This window comes from Ranitomeya variabilis, chromosome 1 (genome assembly GCF_051348905.1).
Source record: "Ranitomeya variabilis isolate aRanVar5 chromosome 1, aRanVar5.hap1, whole genome shotgun sequence".
Classification (NCBI taxonomy): Eukaryota; Metazoa; Chordata; class Amphibia; order Anura; family Dendrobatidae; genus Ranitomeya; species Ranitomeya variabilis.
The window spans coordinates 1050199984-1050219712 of record NC_135232.1 but is presented as its reverse complement, the minus strand read 5'-3'; the positions used below and the strand labels follow the sequence as shown (position 1 = coordinate 1050219712).

At 42.7% G+C, this 19729-nt stretch overlaps 1 protein-coding gene across 4 annotated transcripts in view; it reads left to right on the top strand.

The window, feature by feature from the left end:
- LOC143793116 (uncharacterized) overlaps nucleotides 1-18433 on the top strand; it is a 189694-nt gene extending 171261 nt beyond the window's left edge. For 2 of the 4 annotated variants that reach the window (XM_077279774.1, XM_077279773.1), the window contains exons 4-5: nucleotides 6268-6373; nucleotides 6569-7194. In XM_077279774.1, coding sequence (XP_077135889.1) covers nucleotides 6268-6373; nucleotides 6569-6896 — 434 coding nt within the window. In that variant the 3' untranslated portion in view covers nucleotides 6897-7194. Of the gene's footprint in view, nucleotides 1-6267; nucleotides 6374-6568; nucleotides 7195-13831; nucleotides 14085-18177 lie in introns of those variants that run through there. The other 2 variants (XM_077279776.1, XM_077279775.1) reach the window with 2 other exon arrangements.
- The last annotated feature ends 1296 nt before the right edge of the window (nucleotides 18434-19729 follow it).

Genomic DNA, 19729 nt, shown 5'->3' with positions numbered 1-19729 from the left:
TTGATGCATCGGACCGGCACTCGTCCATTCTTCACAATCGCCAAAGACCGGGCCACATGTACCTTGGCAAATGAGGAACTCTCTTGGGCGGGCTCAAGTAGCACTTCCAGCCCATTCAATCTCTGTGCAGCTCCCGCCGGCAGCATTAAGAGTTCCTCTTGTCTGGGTCCCAGCAGGATCGGGGCCCACGATGGCACTCGAACCCGGCCCACCCGGCCACCTGGGACCGCACTTTTCAGCAAGTCGCAACTCAGCACTAGACGGTGTAGAATTCTCTGTGTAGGTTGGTGTCTTGTCGCACGGGCCCAGTATCGGGGTCCTTCACTGGCATACATCTGGTGATTCAAGTCTCGCAGCACGTTCATTCCGAGCGTCACCTCCATCCCTCTTCTAGGGGGGTGATCCACCAGTACTACCCCTTTCTGCCCCAGCTCTTGACCAAACATTTTTAGTTGCATCCACACGATCCCCTTGACTGACAGTTGGCCATTATTTGCGGCGGTCAGTCGTATCACTCGGCCATCCTTTGGAATCACTAGTCGACTGAAGTATCTCTCATATACTTCTAGAGGCATTATAGTACATTCGGATCCCGTGTCAACCAAGCACCTCATCTTCCGCCCTTCAAACTCTGCTTCTATCACTGGACTACATGCAAACAAATCTTGCTCATTCCGTCGAGGGCTTTGTTCGGGTGGGGCCACTGCTGCTTGCCCTCTCATGGCAGCGGCCGGAAGTTTAAAGCCGGCGACGGGGTTTCTGGGGCCGCAAGCGTCCGGCAGTAACGAGAGATGTCCCTGGCGCCCACACTTCCAGCAGGTGATTGTTCCGCGTGGACGAGGGCTTGACTCATTCTGATAGGACGACCTGGTCATCTGTGGGGTCATCGTTCCAGGGGGTGGGGCAGGAGGCCCCTGTGAGGGGGTAGAGGCGGGATCAACTGTCAGTTGAGACAATTTTAGCTTCAACTCCTTCACCTCAGCACGCAAAGCTTGTACCACGCTTACCAGCCCCTCTCCCCCTGACCCTGATGACCCACCTTCCTCCAGCTGGGCACTCTTCACTGACCCCTCGGGCACATGGGCAGATTTCTCTTCCCTTTCCACTGCAGCTCGGTAAATCTGCCAGAAAGATAATTCTGGTGTAACCCGGGCCATTTCCAACAGTTTGTCCCGGAGAAGTCTATTGGCTAAACCGGTGATGAATTGATCCCGGAGCAAGCGGTCTACCTCCCGGAACACTCCCATGGCCCCCGGGTCTAGTCGCTGCATCTCATTCAATGTCTCTTGCAAGATATTAGAGTACTGCATCAGGGACTCACACTCTCTCTGGGGACGATTAAAGAATAGAGACCGAAGCTGGGCCACACGCGCTCGGCCCCCCCAAACTCCCCTCTAACAGTTCAAAAATCTTTTCTAACGTATCCCTCTCTGATTCTGGGCGCACCATCACCATACGCCTAATATCGCCCTCCAGTGCATTTAATGCCAGCTCAGCGCGTAACGCGGGGGTCAAATTACACATGCGCAGAATGCTCCGGATCCTCTCGGCCCAATCTTGCAACGCCATATTGCGCCCGTTGTATTTCGGCATGTGCTGAAGTAAAGCTCCTACAGGCACATACCCTCCCGGAGTCGCCGCGGCTGCCAGGGGAACCCCAACCCCCGAGGGAGATGCGGATGCAGCGGGGTCATTTCTACCCTCGCCCTCGTCCATGACGAACACTGGATCCTGCCGATTACGCCAAAAATGTAATGACCAGAGGTCCAAATAAGATCCAGTGAGTCACAAACCAAGACTAAGGCAGAAATGTCCAACAGTTGTTTACTCAAAGGCAAAATAACTAAGGTAGTATGGAGAATACTAAGGCAGATGCACCCCAAAGATACACCAATTCAGCATCAGCTGAAATCACTGTGCCACTCCAAGGTCTCCTGAGAAGTGTATGCTCCAACAGACTAATTATCAATTTACGTAACAGAACAACTCAATGCAAGAACAAGTGTAAATTGATTGTAGTGCAGTCAAGGGAGCCCCTGGAATGGCACACTGAGTATAACTTATACACATTTAATATTAATGATTAAACACTCTGAACAGGGATACCTGGGTATCTATGACTATGGTACCGTATCCTGAGATAGATCTCGTCTCAGGCAGGAATCTGCACAGGCTGCAGCTAGTCCATATCTTCAGCGCCAATAAGTTACAGCAGGCTCCTCTGTCTTGTCGGCCGATGCCGAGCCCAAACGCCGGGGACTTAGTTTGGTGGCCTCACGATGTTGTCTCTGCTTCTGTAGCTCCTAGAAATGCTCCCACAACAACCCGTCCGTCTCTATATCAGCAGTCTGTCCAAACTTATTTCTCCACTCAATGCACAGGGACTCCACAGACTCTCAAACACGTACTGAGTTTCCAGTGAAGTCTCAGTCTTCCAAAATAAAAGGTTAGCTCTTCTCCAGAAAAACATTAGCAACAAAAGTCTATCACAGGGTTAAATAAAAGGTTAGCTCTTCTCCAGAAAAACGTTAGCAACAAAAAGTCTCTCAAAAGCTTTTTCTCCAACACACTCGCAGTAAATCCACACAGTCTCTTGCTATATCACTGCAGCTTCTTCTCCTCTTCCCGCCTTTTTCTTCCTCCTTCCTTGTCTGACACTTTACACACAGGACACCAGACCCCACCCACCAGCACACATTGTCTCCGGGAGTCTGGCAGTGTCTGTCCCATGCTGCAGCAGGCAAAAACCACAGGGTCCTAGTGCTCTCTCAGTGGGACTACAGTTCACCCTCTTACATTCTTTTTTCTTTTTTTTTGTTATTTCTTACATTGTGCTCCCCATAAGGTCATAAAAAAAACTTTGGGCGTCATTTCAACATTTGTATACATTTTTATTATTGCTGAGTTCTCCTTTAACTGGTGCTTGCACATTAGCCCCAGTTACAGGGTAAATTCAGGCTTCTGTCAGCACTTCAGTGGTGAATTCCTGTCTGCTAGGATCTGGCAGTTCCTGCTCCTTCGCATTGCACAGTTACCACATGACTGCTGGATGTGGAGGAGGAAGGGCTTTTAGCACTTTCTATACTTTATAAGTACAGGGTGGGCCATTTATATGGATACACCTAAATAAAATGGGAATGGTTGGTATATCAACTTCCTGTTTGTGTCACATTAGTATATGGGAGTGGGAAAAGTTTTCAAGATGGGTGGTGACCATGGTGGCCATTTTGAAGTCGGTCATTTTGGATCCAACTTTTTTTTTCATTGGGAAGAGGGTCATGTGACACATCAAACTTATTGAGAATTTCACAAGAAAACAATGGTGTGCTTGGTTTTAACATAACTTCATTCTTTCATGAGTTATCTACTAGTGATGAGCAAGTGTACTCGTTGCTCGGGTGACCTCCGAGTATTTATGACTGCTCGGAGATTTAGTTTTCATCCTGGCAGCCGAATGATTTACAGCTACCAGCCTGCTTGATTACATGTGGGGATTTTCTAGCAACCAGGCAACCACCACATGTTCTCAGCCTGGCTAATAGCTGTAAATCATTCAGAAAATGAAAACTAAATCTCTGAGCAGTCATAAATACTCGGAGGTCACCCGAGCGTGCTGGTGAAAACCCGAGCAACGAGTACACTCGCTCATCACTATTATTTACAAGTTTATGACCACTTATAAAATGTGTTCAAAGTGCTGCCCATTGTGTTGGATTGTCAATGCAACTCTCTTCTCCCACTCTTGACACACTGATAGCAACACCACAGAAGAAATGCTAGCACAGGCTTCCAGTATTATTGTTTCAGATGCTGCACATCTTGTATCTTCACAGCATAGACAATTGCCTTCAGATGACCCCAAAGATAAAAGTCTAAGGTGGCCATTCAACTGGCCCACGACGACCAATCCACTTTCCAGGAAACTGTTCATGTAGGAATGCTCGGACCTGACACCCATAATGTGGTGGTGCACCATCTTGAGTGCCAGTCCTGGGGGACGGTAAACAACAGCCAGTTAGAGGTTGGAGAAGTAGATGCGCACTGAGTGCACCTCAAAGGAAGGGAGAGTAACAGAGGGTGGCAGTGGGATTTGAGTGAAGGAACTGTTATCTGACAGGAGAAAACCAACTTCTCCATCATGCTTGCTCATGAGACGGGGTGTGTGTCTAAGGTGGAACCCACCATACGAAAGTGCAGCTGGAGAGGCTGACTCAGAGGGGTTGAGCCAGGTTTCAGTGGTGGCGAGGAAGGAAAGTTTGTTAGTATAAAAAAGATCATGGATGTAGGAAAGTTTATTGCAGACAGGGCGAGCGTTCCACAGAGTTCCTGTTAGTAGAGATAGGGAAGTGGGGCCTGGGTGAATGGTATATATAAGGTAAGAGAGGTTATAGAAATGTAATAGTATGCAGATACTGAGTATGTCACCACGGAACAGACAGACCAACAGTTGAGGGGTTTAATAACAGGAATCAGGTTCTCCTCGCAGGGAGGAAGCAATGGAATATAACTAGCAATAAAACAGTGCAAAAATATGGGAGTCAAACAGTGTAACAGAAGTAAGCAGGATTTCTTGAGAAAAGAACACTTATCAGTCTGATGAGGACTTGCTTGAAGGGTCGTCTTCTCCAACGTAGGCGCCGAGAAACAGCGGCACTTTTCGTCCCTCTGTTGTCCGTGGGCTGAGTAGTCTCTAGGAGCCCACTGCCTGGGGTTTCGGGAGTTAATGTGATATGCACAGGCTCTTTAGCTTTTACAGCACAGCCTATCCCGGGAAAACGATGGTCAGTCTATTATTAAGTCTCTCACCAGGAATCAGGGGCTCTGCACTGATACCATGGGTACCAGGGGTCACAGTCTCTGTACTGATATCGCGGGTACCAGGGGGTCGCAGTCTCTACACGGGCCAATGTCTCTACACGGGTCTCAAAGCGCCCCCCTCCAGTCACAGCAGAGTCTGCTTTCATGTACTCACAAGATGCAGTCTTTCTGGGCAATCTCCCTGTATTTGTCCTCTGACCGGGAGCTCTGTCTCCCGGGGCGCAGCTGCGCCCTGCTCTGACCGCTGCTCTGTCCCTTGCGCACGTGCCTTTCCCGCTCTCTGCCCGGCTTCCTTCCTGTCCCAGTCTCTAAGTCTGCCCCCTGGGGAACCTGTAGCACAGCTCAATGGTTCCAGTAACAGAGCCGAGAAGGTAACCACCCCCGGACTCTTCTTTTGCTTCACCTCCTGACAGAAAGTTGTGACAGATCATGGATGAGAGTTAGAAGTGACTGTGGGGATGTGGTGAAGAGGACTAGGATTTGGAGAAATATCACTGGCAGTGAGGAGGAGCAAAGAAAGTGATAGCAGGTGGGAGCAGGAAAGAGCATGAGGGGGCTGTCTGTGCTTCTGTGTTTGGAGACAGAGGATTGTATGTTAAGGAACAGTTCTGAGGAGGACGTGAGATGGATGGGGAGGATGGAGATGGATGGAGAGATAATCAGTTAATTACTAGAGGTAGGGATAAGGGCGGTTAGAAGAAAGTGAAGGATTCTAAGGGTGAGAGTGAAAACAAACAGAAACATTGTTTACAGTGACTATCCAGTTACCTTCAGTTCCCTTCTGGTTCAATTCTGGATTAATTCATAGCTCACACTTCTAAGATGCACTTATATGGTGTACATTGCAGACATTATAGCGTCATTTTTCAAAACAATTTTTTTTTCTGTGTGACCTCATTTTTTAGTTGTCTGTGTCATTCTGTGTTGGAGGAAAACACCAACCATAGCCAATACTCCTATATTTCAAAAGGTGCGAAATAAAGTCAGTAGACACATGAAGGTCCCCTTTGAGATAAGGAAAAAGTATTGTCCAAACATTTAATGTATATGGTGGCCCATTCCATTGATCTTTTTATTCTCAGGGGAGATGAGCCATCCTCACAAAGTTATCAGTAGTGGACCAATGTATGCAAGGAATTGTGATTGTAAGATCAGGCAACATAGTGTTTGTGTGCAGTCTGTAACTGGGAGACCAATAGTTCTGCATGGGAGCTGTAGATAAAAACCTTAAGAGATTTATTATTAATACTACTTGAAAAATTGCATCATCACAATTGCATTGGATCAATAAAAATTGTTTACAAAGGTGAGTGGACCTTCTCTTTAATTCCCTCTAAATATCAAGAGATGTTATATCATTGCATTAATAAGTGTTATATGGTCTCATACAATATTTTAATGAACTGTTTTTTGGTAAATGCTGTTTCCTCTTCTTTGCTTTTCTTGAAGACCCAACACCGGGCTCTCCGCCGATGCAGAAGATGCTTGACAAGGTTCTGATCAGAAGAAGCATGGAGCAGGCCCATAGACAGAAGCACCACAATGAAGTTATTAGGTATCTGGAAATATACTGTAATATTCCGAAGCAAATAATAATAATGTACAGCACTCCATGAAAAATTGCTTAATTAAAATTGTCTCTTTTATTTCTTCATCACTTTTCCATCAGAAAGTCTAAAACAATCTACAACTTTAAAGACGTTTGGTTAAATATCCTAAATATCTAAATATAGAAATTTATTTTTTTAAGAAAACTGGAAGCTGCCAAAGAACATTTGAGAAAAGAGCTTAAGAATTTGGAAGCACAGAATGATTTCTTTGGAAATGGTATGTTTTTACCAATTATAGAAGGCAGTTATGCACTGTTTCCTCATATCTCAATCAGCGGACATGGACACAGGACTACTATTGCCAAATATGGCCAGGAGCCAGGGGATAGAGCGACCAGATCAGGGAAATCTGAAAACGTTCATTATTGTTTGGCTGACTCCTGGACAGGAGAGAGGACAAGGTATTCTTTACAAACTCAAGTATTAATACAACAGGATAGTATGGCTATTGTAGGGCTTGACGTTTAGTTCACAATATCCATATGGAGTCATAATATAAGGACATTGATAGAATATTGTAGGATGTGAAGCTCCATATTTGTACATTGTGCAGTGAACATATCGGCATAAACCAAAAAAAGAGGACTGCTGCTCAATTCACAAAGTAAAAGTTATTGTACAGATATCATTTAATTTTGAAAAATAGAAAAAAATCATCTATTTTTATAATATAACAATATTCTACTATTTGAAATATTCCTAAAGTGCAATTCCACAGTTTCTAAACTCCGTACTTGGGGCCCCTGTGCAGGGAAAGATGTCTGGGCTCCCCTCCTTATATAAAATATATATTACATAGTCACCTCTTAGGCTAGTTTCACACTAGCGTCGGGAACAACCCGTCGCTGTGCGTCGGGCCGACGTTCCCGACGCTAGGGTGGTCTCCGCCGCACAACGGGGGCAGCGGATGCATTTTTCCCACGCATCCGCTGCCCCATTGTGAGGTGCGGGGAAGTGCGGGGAGGTGGGGGCGGAGTTCCGGCCGCGCATGCGCGGTCGGAAAAAGTGGACCGTCGGGAGCAAAAAACGTTTTTTTCTCCCGACGGTCCGCTACCACACGCCCAAGCGTCGCAAAACGGACGCGACGTTTGGCAATGCGTCGCAAATGCGTCGCTAATGTTAGTCTATGACGAAAAAATGTATCCAGCAAGAACTTTTGCTGGATGCGTATTTTCGGCAAAACGACGCATTTGCGACGTATTGCAGTTAACGCTAGTGTGAAACTAGCCTTATTATGTTTATTGTTGCCCCTTATTATACAATGACCTCTCTTGTTATATACATCACCGTCCCTTATACAGGTCCTTCTCAAAAAATTAGCATATAGTGTTAAATTTCATTATTTACCATAATGTAATGATTACAATTAAACTTTCATATATTATAGATTCATTATCCACCAACTGAAATTTGTCAGGTCTTTTATTGTTTTAATACTGATGATTTTGGCCTACAACTCCTGATAACCCAAAAAACCTGTCTCAATAAATTAGCATATTTCAACCGTCCAATCAAATAAAAGTGTTTTTTAATAACAAACAAAAAAACCATCAAATAATAATGTTCAGTTATGTACTCAATACTTGGTCGGGAATCCTTTGGCAGAAATGACTGCTTCAATGCGGCGTGGCATGGAGGCAATCAGCCTGTGACACTGCTGAGATGTTATGGAGGCCCAGGATGCTTCAATAGCGGCCTTAAGCTCATCCAGAGTGTTGGGTCTTGCGTCTCTCAACTTTCTCTTCACAATATCCCACAGATTCTCTATGGGGTTCAAGTCAGGAGAGTTGGCAGGCCAATTGAGCACAGTAATACCATGGTCAGTAAACCATTTACCAGTGGTTTTGGCACTGTGAGCAGGTGCCAGGTCGTGCTGAAAAATGAAATCTTCATCTCCATAAAGCATTTCAGCCGATGGAAGCATGAAGTGCTCCAAAATCTCCTGATAGCTAGCTGCATTGACCCTGCCCTTGATGAAACACAGTGGACCAACACCAGCAGCTGACATGGCACCCCACACCATCACTGACTGTGGGTACTTGACACTGGACTTCAGGCATTTTGGCATTTCCTTCTCCCCAGTCTTCCTCCAGACTCTGGCACCTTGATTTCCGAATGACATGCAAAATTTGCTTTCATCAGAAAAAAGTACTTGGGACCACTTAGCAACAGTCCAGTGCTGCTTCTCTGTAGCCCAGGTCAGGCGCTTCTGCCGCTGTTTATGGTTCAAAAGTGGCTTTACCTGGGGAATGCGGCACCTGTAGCCCATTTCCTGCACACGCCTGTGCACGGTGGCTCTGGATGTTTCCACACCAGACTCAGTCCACTGCTTCCTCAGGTTCCCCAAGGTCTGGAATCGGTCCTTCTCCACAATCTTCCTCAGGGTCCGGTCACCTCTTCTCGTTGTACAGCGTTTTCTGCCACATTGTTTCATTCCAACAGACTTACCATTGAGGTGCCTTGATACAGCACTCTGGGAACAGCCTATTTGTTGAGAAATTTCTTTCTGGGTCTTACCCTCTTGCTTGAGGGTGTCAATGATGGCCTTCTTGACATCTGTCAGGTCGCTAGTCTTACCCATGATGGGGGTTTTGAGTAACGAACCAGGCAGGGAGTTTTTAAAAGCCTCAGGTATCTTTTGCATGTGTTTAGAGTTAATTAGTTGATTCAGAAGATTAGGGTAATAGGTCGTTTAGAGAACCTTTTCTTGATATGCTAATTTATTGAGACAGGTTTTTTGGGTTATCAGGAGTTGTATGCCAAAATCATCAGTATTAAAACAATAAAAGACCTGACAAATTTCAGTTGGTGGATAATGAATCTATAATATATGAAAGTTTAATTGTAATCATTACATTATGGTAAATAATGAAATTTAACACTATATGCTAATTTTTTGAGAAGGACCTGTATATCGGATTATTTATAGCTTCGTGTCTTTAGTTCATAGCGTCCTCTCTTGTTAGATATAAAATTAAATGACTGCTGATGGAACATACGAAATCATATTTTCTGATAGAGGAGGGTGATGGACTGGTCTTCTGGTCAGATGCTGCTCCATCAGCAGTCATTCCATCAGCAGTCATTTTGTTTTATATCTAACACGCTGATGAGAGTTGGAGTAAGCACCTGTCATCTTGGAATAGCGCATATTATATACATAAATTAAATAAAAGGCGTGGGCCCCCCTTAATTTTCCTAACCAGCTGAGGGAAAGCAGACCACTGCAGGCTGGTGTTAATATTCTGGGAAGGGGCCAGTAGCCATAAAGGTTCTTGACCTTGGACATACCCAGTACATCATGGTTGGGAAGTGCTTCCCGACCTTGGACCACTGGGTGATATCACAGCTGACACTCTGCACTCACTGCCAGGAGTGATGCCCACACCGCTCCCAGCAGTTTAACCCCCTGAATACAGTGATCGATATCAATTGCAGAATTTATAAGGCAGGCTGAGGGAGGGGGCCCAATGGTTACCATGGTGACCCAATGTCGTCATGATGACATTTTTGTCACCAGTCTCTTGCAGGTAAGTTAGTGATCAGAGCTGTAAAAGTGAAAGTCCCACATAGTGGGACAAAATACGGAAAAGTAAGAAAAAAAATAAATTAAATTAAAATAAAACATAGAAAAAAAAAAGTACACATTTGATATTGCCATGTCCTGAATGACCTGCCCCATAAATCTCTCACACTGGTTAAACCCTTCAGTGAACACCATAAAAAAAAAAAATGGGCTAAAAATTATGCTATTTCAACATACCGGCGAACAAAAAGTGGAATAAAACGAGATCAAATAGACTAATGTAAAAAAAAATTTTATCACTGAAAACATCACTTTGTCCCACAAAAAACAAACCACCATACAGTTCCATCAATGGAAAAATAAAAAAATTATGGCTATCAGAATAAAACAATGCAAAAATAATTATTTTTTTCTATAAAAGTTTTTATTGTGCAAGAGCGCCAAAGCATAAAAAAAGATAAATGTGATATCATTGTAATCGTACTGACCCGAAGAATAAAGTTGCCTTATCAAGTTTACGACACGAGGAATTGCATAAAAAACTCCCCAAAAAACAATTCCTGAATTATTGTTTTTTGTTAATTCTGCCTCCCAAAAATTTGACTATCAAGTTATCTGAGTATCTTGGGCATGCTTTAATAATATGTTCGAGTCTCCACTGCTGCATAATTTGCGGCTGTTAGACATCCACAACAGCTGCAGGGATTGCCATTCTGCCAGGCAATCCCCACATGTGTTGCGGCTATCTAACAACCGCAATACATGCAGCCATGAGGACTCAAATACATATTATTCATTATTCGAGCATGCCCAAGATACTCAGGTAATACCCAAGGGTGCTCGCATAACACGATATCCAAGCACGCTTGCTCATCACTATTGGAAAGTGATCACAAAATGTCATCTGCCCATAAATTATACCAATAAAAATGTCAACTCGTCTTGCAAAAAAGAAGCCATCACATGACTATTGGCCGGAATATGGAAAAATTAAAGCTCTCAAAATATGGCAATGCAAAATCTACGGTAGTTTTTGCAATAAAAAGCGGTTTTTAGTGTGTGATATTAGCCATACATAAAAAAAACTATATAAATCTGGTATCACTGGAATTGCACCGACCCTAAGAATAAATTTGCCTAATCATTTATACTGCACGAGGAATGGCGTAAAAAATAAATAAGACCAATTCTTCACCTGCTGTTGATTTGTTCATTCTGCCTTCCAAAGTTCACAGTAAGGTGCGGTGCATATTTATCCTGCACTCTACGTTGAGCGCTTACACCGAGGTTTCTGTGTAAATATCTGAAATACATAATTCAGACGGAACTCCCAGAAGATGGCAGATGGAGGCACTGTGGATGCCGTCTGGCCTGTGATCAGGAAGTGTCCATCTTTTCAGGCGAGCATAAAAGCGCGGTCTGCCACAGTTTTGTGCACTTCTGAAAAGGACACAGCTGAAAAAGGCCAAACGTAGTCCAGAGTAACTGATGCCTCATTATAGTGATGGGATCCCTCTGGGGTTTCATCTGAGTCACGTCACTCGGAGATTTAGACAGAAACCCCAAAGTAAGTGCTCAGCATAGAACACTGGATAAATGTGATCCCAAATGTTATGTAAAATGTTTCCAACAAAAGCTTCAAATCAATCCACAAGAAAAGCAAGTCCTCTCTCAAATTCGTCATTTGTTAATAGAAATATAGGGAGCTTCCATGTTACTGGTAGTACAAAGGCTCCTCGTCCCCCAAAAGAAATCTAGTGAATTCTGCTCTCCCAAATCCAAATGCCTCCTCTCTTCTGAGCACCAGTATGTCTAAATCACATTGCGTGTCCACATGTTTGGAATTCCTGTAGCGATGAGAGCCCGTCTAATTTACAGGTGCTACAGTAATTCACTGCAGATCACAGTGAGAAATTCTCACTCTGACGTGTGACAGAGGCCTTAGTCTCTGTCCTGCGTCCTCTCCTCACAATTCATTATAAGTTCCTGATAGTGTCATAATGAATTTGGGGGTGGGAGACGATGGTATCGGGGTCTTATAATTAACTGGCGGTACGGAAGGTACTTGGCATCCTCTGCCACCTCCTTATTCATTACAAGTCCTTGAAAGCATCTTCTCGCAGCTTTCTATTCATTGCAAAGTGTCCTATCCACCTTTCCCCTGTCCCTCACATTTCCCACTAAATTAAGTCCCTGATAGAGCCGTAATGAATTGCGGGGTGGGGGAAAATGCCATCAGGGCTGTGGTTTTCATGGATAGCACTCATACCTATGATATTTTATGGGGCTGTGCACATGGGCGATTTTGATCCGAGTGTCTGATCAAAATCGGCAACACAAGTCTATGGGTTCGTGCAAAAATTGTGGCTGACATCAACTGACAGAATGGAGAAACCTTTTTTTTTTTATCTACGACTGAGAAAAACTGGCACTCTGATCAATCTCTGATCAAAGTCTAATCAGAATAAAATCATGGATGTGAAGATATCAGTCATGTGAACCTACCCTAAGGGGCCAGCGCACATTGGTTCTACTGAAGCTGAGTTGTTGGCTTAGGTACCATGTCTGAGCGCCACTGACTGACCTCACATGCAACCATAAGGCAATCATATTCAGCTGGTGAGTAGACCTAGTATTCTGCACTTATTCTGATTTTAGGTGTATAGCAGGGTTTCTGAGTTCATCTGTTATTAGCGCTTTATAGTTGACCCTCCCCCAACCCTAATATTTTTACATTCATAAATACTATTCAGTCTCTGGACAATGCTGCAATATATGTTGGTCCTCTATAAGCAACTGGGATTGGAAAAAGAAATGGGTATTTTGTAGATATTTTGTTTTTTGGTCATTCACGTGTGTTTGTAGTCATGTTTTTATAAGAGTACAATTGGGAAAAACGTATTGAAATACTGAAGCAATTTTAGATCAGGTCTCCAATATGTTTGAATATCTTGTGGAAATTAATCTGCTCCGTAAATCTGTTCCATTTTGAGGAACAGACAAACAGATTATAATATAGAATGGATCAGTTGATTTTGATGCGGTTTGTCTTGGTCCCATTAAGGGTTAAACCCATCGCAAATTGACTGTAAACTCCATCACAAAGCTGCAAAAAAAACAAAATCACACGAGATAAATCTGTTATGTCTGAACTTATCTTTATGCTTCCCCAATATCGTTATGCTTCTTCTTCTACTCATGGTTATAAAAACCTGGTTATTTATGGATTAAAGGGGTTCAACCTTATGATAAAGAAATTTTGAAGTGGATGTGCATATACGTGATGCTCTTCATTCTGTTCTCTACAAATTACCACAACAGCTAAATAAGTGGTCATCAGATGGTCATCAGATGTAATGAGGTTTGGGGGCTCCCTCTTGCAACATAATTGTGGGTTGCAGAGATAAAAATGCCATGAATGTCTGATATGGGAATGTTCCTTTATATTAACTAATAAATTAACTATAGTGAACGATGAAATATTTTTATGTAGGTTTGTATGATAGATTATCTGCTTACAGACTACTGATGAAAAAGTGACCTGACAGATACAGGGCACACGTCTGGGCGAGAGGAGGGGTTCATTACCTTCCCTGACATGTCTCAGACACACTGCTATTTTATGATGATTTGGCACTAGGCAGGAGAAGATAGACTCTTTGATTCTTAATTTTCACACGTGACGTAAGTTAAAAAAACTATGACCCTTGCTTGAGTCTATCCTCAGGAATTAGTCTGAGAATTCCAACATGAAACAGCATGAGAATAAGCGACCTATAAAAGTGCAGAAGACAGGTCTATTGGAACCAGACTAATAGCAGTGAGCATACTTGTTGAGTGTATGACCTGTTATTTTACTGTATGTCTTCCTTTACAGGGGGGAAGTCACGGGCTGCCGCCCCACTCATCATGGAGCTTTCCCCTAACCTCAGGTTGGTTGTTTGTTTTTACAGGGTGTTCTAAGAATTTAGGAGCTGCCTACAACAATACAATTCTAAAATGAAAATAAAATTCTGATATGCTTATTAAAGTGGTTGTCTATTTCTCAGACAACTCCTGCAGAATCGCTATATTTCCCCCTGTTCCCTCTTTGGTGTAAGGTGCCCAAGCGAGGTAGTCATGGATGAGCTTCAGGAATCCTTCTTCTGGAACCAGGGCAGCAATTAATCCATTGGACACAAGGCTTATAAAAAACAAACGTTTACTTTGTGAATAGCAGTATGTACAGTATATGCAGTATGTACAGTATTTACAGGCAGGTGCAAAGGAGATAAGGCACAGCGGGTTGCCATCTCTCCCACAGGAACAGTACACAACTTCAGCCCTGGTTCTCGGTATAGGTGGCATGTCCCTGTGTTTGGCTTTCCTAGTTCTAGGGAATCTTCCTCACCTCTAGCAGTATATTCAGATTGCAATATCTTCTGCCCCATGTAGTCTGAGTCCATCTTTCCCTGTAGCTTCATGAGCTGAGTGTGCCTCTGGCCCATGACGTCCATCTCAAGGATGCGCCAGGCAATCCACTGCCCTGAGTATTATGTCACCAGTTGCAATGACATCCCATCGGCTCCCTGCAACCAATTAATGGGCGGACAATGGGCATCAGTAGTGACCCCCTTCATTCTAGCATAGCACAACTTGCACCAACATTGTATGGAGTGATGATATGGATGGACATGGGGAGGTTTGTTGCCAACAAACTGTATCTTTTAGGCCTCGTAAGACATGTGATCAGCTGCCTGAGTGTTTTGCCTGTTTGATGGCAGATCAAAGCCAAAAATACCTGGGCCTATACATTCTTCTAATGATCACTTGTAAAAAAAAAACCTTCTGGAGTTTCACATCACCTCTGACTTTTTTGCACATATTGTAATATCCACTGATTAACTAATCATTATTTTACATTTTTTACTTTGATTCGCAGCCTGCTGTGTACACATTCGCTGCACACACATACGCTGCAAGGCTGTCAATCAATGTGCCGGAGAGTGATTACAGCACAATCACAGTACAGTATAGTGAGTGGTGATTACAGTTCCCTACTCTGCCCCATTGATTGCAAGCAATTGGCTCCTGGGAGAATAGAAGGAAAAAATAGGTGGCACTCCGTGATGCAGTAAAACAATCCTTTCTTTATTCAATGCAAGTAGTACATGGATGCAGGGGAGCAGGTGCAGTGGACGACGGCCGTTTCGCGTCGATCAGACGCTTCAACGGGTCACATGATCATGGGTCACCGATGGGTCGGCATGACAATCAGAGGTCTCCAGCAGACCTCTATGGTTGTCATTGCTGGATTGCTATGAGCGCGGCCAAGTGGCCGGCGCTCATATGAAATGAGCATTTCTGCTATATACAGGCGATCTGATCATTGCCTGTGTGTAGCAGAGGCGATTGGGTTATCACAGCTTTTAGTTTCCCAAGGAGACTATTGAAGCATGTAAAAAGTAAAAAAAAGAAGTGTTTAAAAATATTTAAAAAATATAAAAGTTCAAGTCACCCCCCCATTCACCCCATTTAAGATAAAGCAATTTAAAAAAATAAAATATACACATATTTGGACATGCTGCGTTCAGAATCACCCGATCTATCAAGCTATAAAAACAAGTAATCCAATCGGTAAACGGCATAGCGAAAAAAAAAGTCAAAACGCCAGAATTACTTTTTTTGGTCGACGCAACATTGCATTAAGATGCAATGACGGGCAATCAAAAGATCGCATCCAGACCAAAATAGTATCATTAAAAACATCAGCTTGGCACGCAAAAAATAAGCCCTCACCTAACCTGAGATCATGAAAAATGGAGACGCTACAGGTATCAATAAATGACTTTGGATTATTTTTTCACCATTTAAATAAACAACAACCTGTACATGTTTGGTTTCTATGAACTCGTAATGACCTGGAAAATCAGAGTGACAAGTCAGTTTTAGCATTTGGTGAACATGGTAAAAAAAATTCAAAAACAGTTGGAGAATTGCACTTTTTTTGCAATTTCACTGCAGTTGGAATTTTTTTCCCATTTTCGAGTACTTGACATGGTAAAACCAATGGTGTTGTTCAAAATGACAACTAATCTTGCAATAAACAAGCCATCACATGGCCATATTAATGGAAAAATAAAAAAGGTAAGGCTCTGGGATGAAGGGGAGCAAAAAAACAAACAAAAACTAAAAAGGGCTGCGGAGTGAAGGGGTTAAACTAGAAACACAACCTATATCTAATATAGGATTGTCCTCCTTGGATGTTCATGCCTACAATAAAGTCACTCTGTTGAACAGATGGCTAGACTTATTCAGTAACTCTAGACCTTCTTTATGAGGAGACATTGAGCTACAGGTGCTTCTCACAAAATTAGCATATCATCAAAAAGTTAATTTATTTCAGTTCTTCAATAGAAAAAGTGAATCTCATATATTATATAGAGTCATTACAAGCAGAGTGATCTATTTCAAGTGTTTATTTCTGTTAATGTTGATGATTATGGTTTACAACCAATGAAAACTCAAGTCATTATATCAGTAAATTAGAATAATTAACAAAAAACACCTGCAAAGGCTTCCTATGCGTTAAAAAAGGTCCCTTAGTCTGTTTCAGTAGGCTCCACAATCATGGGGAAGACTGCTGACTTGACAGATGTCCAGAAGGCAGTCATTGACACACTCCACATTTAGGGTAAGCCACAAAAGGTCAATGCTAAAGAAGCTGTCTGCTCACAGAGTGCTGTATCTAAGCAGTAGTGGCCACATAGCAATGCCAATCAGATCAATGCTCTTGACCTAAACGATGATTGGCCATAAAGTGAATGCACAATTAGGCAAATTAAAGTTGCTTCCATTCGTGAAAGCATAGTTGACACCATTACATTATAATGAAGGACCTCTAAAAAGTTTGTATATATCTAGCTAAAAAGTTCCTGTTATTGTTAACCCTATATGTTCTGCTATATGAGTTTTTTTGTGTGTATTACATGACAAATATTATGATCTAGGTCAGCGGTCCCCAACCTTATTTACCGTGAGATCCACAATCAGCTCTAAGAGATGATCACACTTCACATTCAACCCCCCCTCACCCCTGTAGTGAAATCCAGGGCTCCCCATTATTGGTATAATGACAGCCAAAACTTCCCCAATGAAAACTCACTGAGATCTTGTGTTCTACCCATATAAAGGACGGATACTTACATCCAAGGGTTCCCAGTTTTCTCAGGTTCCCAGTATTCTCACACCAAGCACTCCGACCACACTATTGAATCTAGCTTCGAGCACCTTCTCTGTCTGGCGGTATCAATCTTCATCGTGCCATATTATACTCCTGCTGCTCTCCACCAGTATATGCGTATTCAGATCTGCTTTACTGGGCAGGGCTACACAGAAAAGTCACCATTTGGTGTCTTTCTCTTTAAAGCTGTTTGCTAGACCTGGTGCTAATCTACCCAGTTGTCAGACGGCTTTGAGCCACCTATCATTGCCCTGCGAGCTACATATGGCTCCTGATCCACGGGTAAAAGACCCCTTATCTAGACGATTGTCTCATTGTAGCCCAGTTTTATGCCTTAAATTATCCACAATGAAATCCAGATGTCATTGGGTGTAGCTTGTTACATGGAGCAAAAAAGAGCAATGGATGAGTGTAAAAGTTCACAGATAGATAGGGGTTGAAAGATGTACAGCTAAGAAGGGGACTTCATCAGCCAGTGTAATCTGGATAAAGCATGCTTTTTAAGGGCAATGCATGGTTGACGTTGTCATATTTGTTGGTAAAATAGCTTTATATCATCTACTATATGTTTTATGCAGAGCAAATCAGATGAAAAGATAGGCCCAGCTTTCAGGAATTACAGGCTGGAGTCTCTTAAGATCTGGCATCAGGCCAGAGCCCATTAAGCTCCCTTCAACACATTTAATAAAATAGCAGAAGGATGCTCGTTAATTTAAGCAAAGGCTCAGGTTATAAATCTTGTTGGCGTTCACGTGCAGCATTTTTTTCAGCTGGCTTTTATGAAGTCATTCATTTATGTCAAATGGTGTTTGAATGTGCTTTATCAGATACCTAGAACTACCCTAAATAAATACAAGGATCCTCGTGATGAAAGAAAGGGGTTCACAGTGTGGTTAATGAGATTTTATTTCTTCCTTTTGGCTTCACTTGTGTAGCGTTTTAAAAATTAGCTGTCGATCTGTCTTTGAATGCTTTTTATAATTTTTGCATCCACATTCTAGTACCGTAATGCAAAATTTAACATAGAACTGAGAAAGTGGTTGGTTGAACGATAGCAAGAAACAAGGAATGTCAGCTCACCGGGTCAGCTCCTCCACCACCGCATATTCCACAGCACTTCCACCTCACCTATTGGCTAATCCAGGCAAGGCATAGTCATGGGCAGAAAAGCTGGAGCTCTGTTCATGTGTTTCAACTGATCGTAAATTGTGACATGATTACAATTAAGACCAAACGGTCGAAACGCATCAGCAAATTGTAGCTATCCTGTCACGCTGATGTTTTAATACATTTTTGAATAAAGGAAATTATATTTTAATCAGAAGTTCCAGTTCTTCTCATGGAGTGGGTTGAAAAATAGCGACTTTTACAGTAATACCATGCTTACCTTTCTTCATTGCAGTTAAAGTTAGAATCTTATTGTTACTTGATCTGAACTCGGCTGCATCTCGATCTGTTTTTATAAAAATCGGGTACAAATGACACCACTATACAATGACTTGCAAATAGAAGACAGAGGTCCCCAATGTCCATACCCTTGTATTTATAAGGCATTAGTCTATTCCATAACGCACAAAATTTGGACTTGTCTTTATATCCAGTGCTAGATATCTAAGGCTTGATTCTGATCAATTTCACACTCCCATCAGATTGCTAGATCCAGAAGGGTTTGTGCAACATTTTTTTTTCCAAGGTATGGACTTTTTGAAAATAACAAATGGAGGCTGGCTCCCCCTCCATCACCCCCAGCACAATCTGTTCCAGAGGTCTACATCAGCTGCAAAAACAATGTCTACACAGATGTCACAGGACTGCTGAAGCCTATGATTGTCTGCAGTAATCAGGTGACTAGAAGAGGACATCATCATGGAAACATCAGACAATGTTTCTGTAGCTGGGGCGGACCTCAAGAGAATGCCTCCATGCCTAGGAAAAATAATTTCAGACAAACCCTTTAATGGTCACAGATCACCAACTTTCTCTTACACGCTGCCACTTCCTGGATCAATCACTCTTATAATAAGAATGAGGACATGTCCTCCAATAGTGACATGCTACAACTTTGCTTCACCAAAGAATTATACTCACAGAGGTACATTATAAAATTCAATATCAGAGGATCAGTACACTCCCTCCTGTCACAGAGTTTTGCCATCTTCTCCAATTGAAAACCTCATGCTAAAACTACTTTTCTATTGGAGGAGACTGATGTACAGGTAAGGTCACTGCTCTTGCACCAGCAGCCATTGAATGGACTGGTGAGCTGTGCAGTCTGTGAGGAAAGCTGCATTAACAGGAGGGAAGCCTATCGTACCTGTATAATGGTAAGTGACACAAAATCATATCCCCAACACATCCGATAAAATAAAGATAATGTGACTCGAATAACTCATTTTGCAGTCAGGAATAGACTTTGTAATACAGCGTCTGTAGGAGGAAAACAGTGCAAAACTTCTAATGGAACCCAATTGCAAAAATTATTTTTTAGCCCTAATTACATGTATTTAAGTAAGAAAAAAATTGTCCCTAAAAGTGGACAACCCTTTTAAGTGT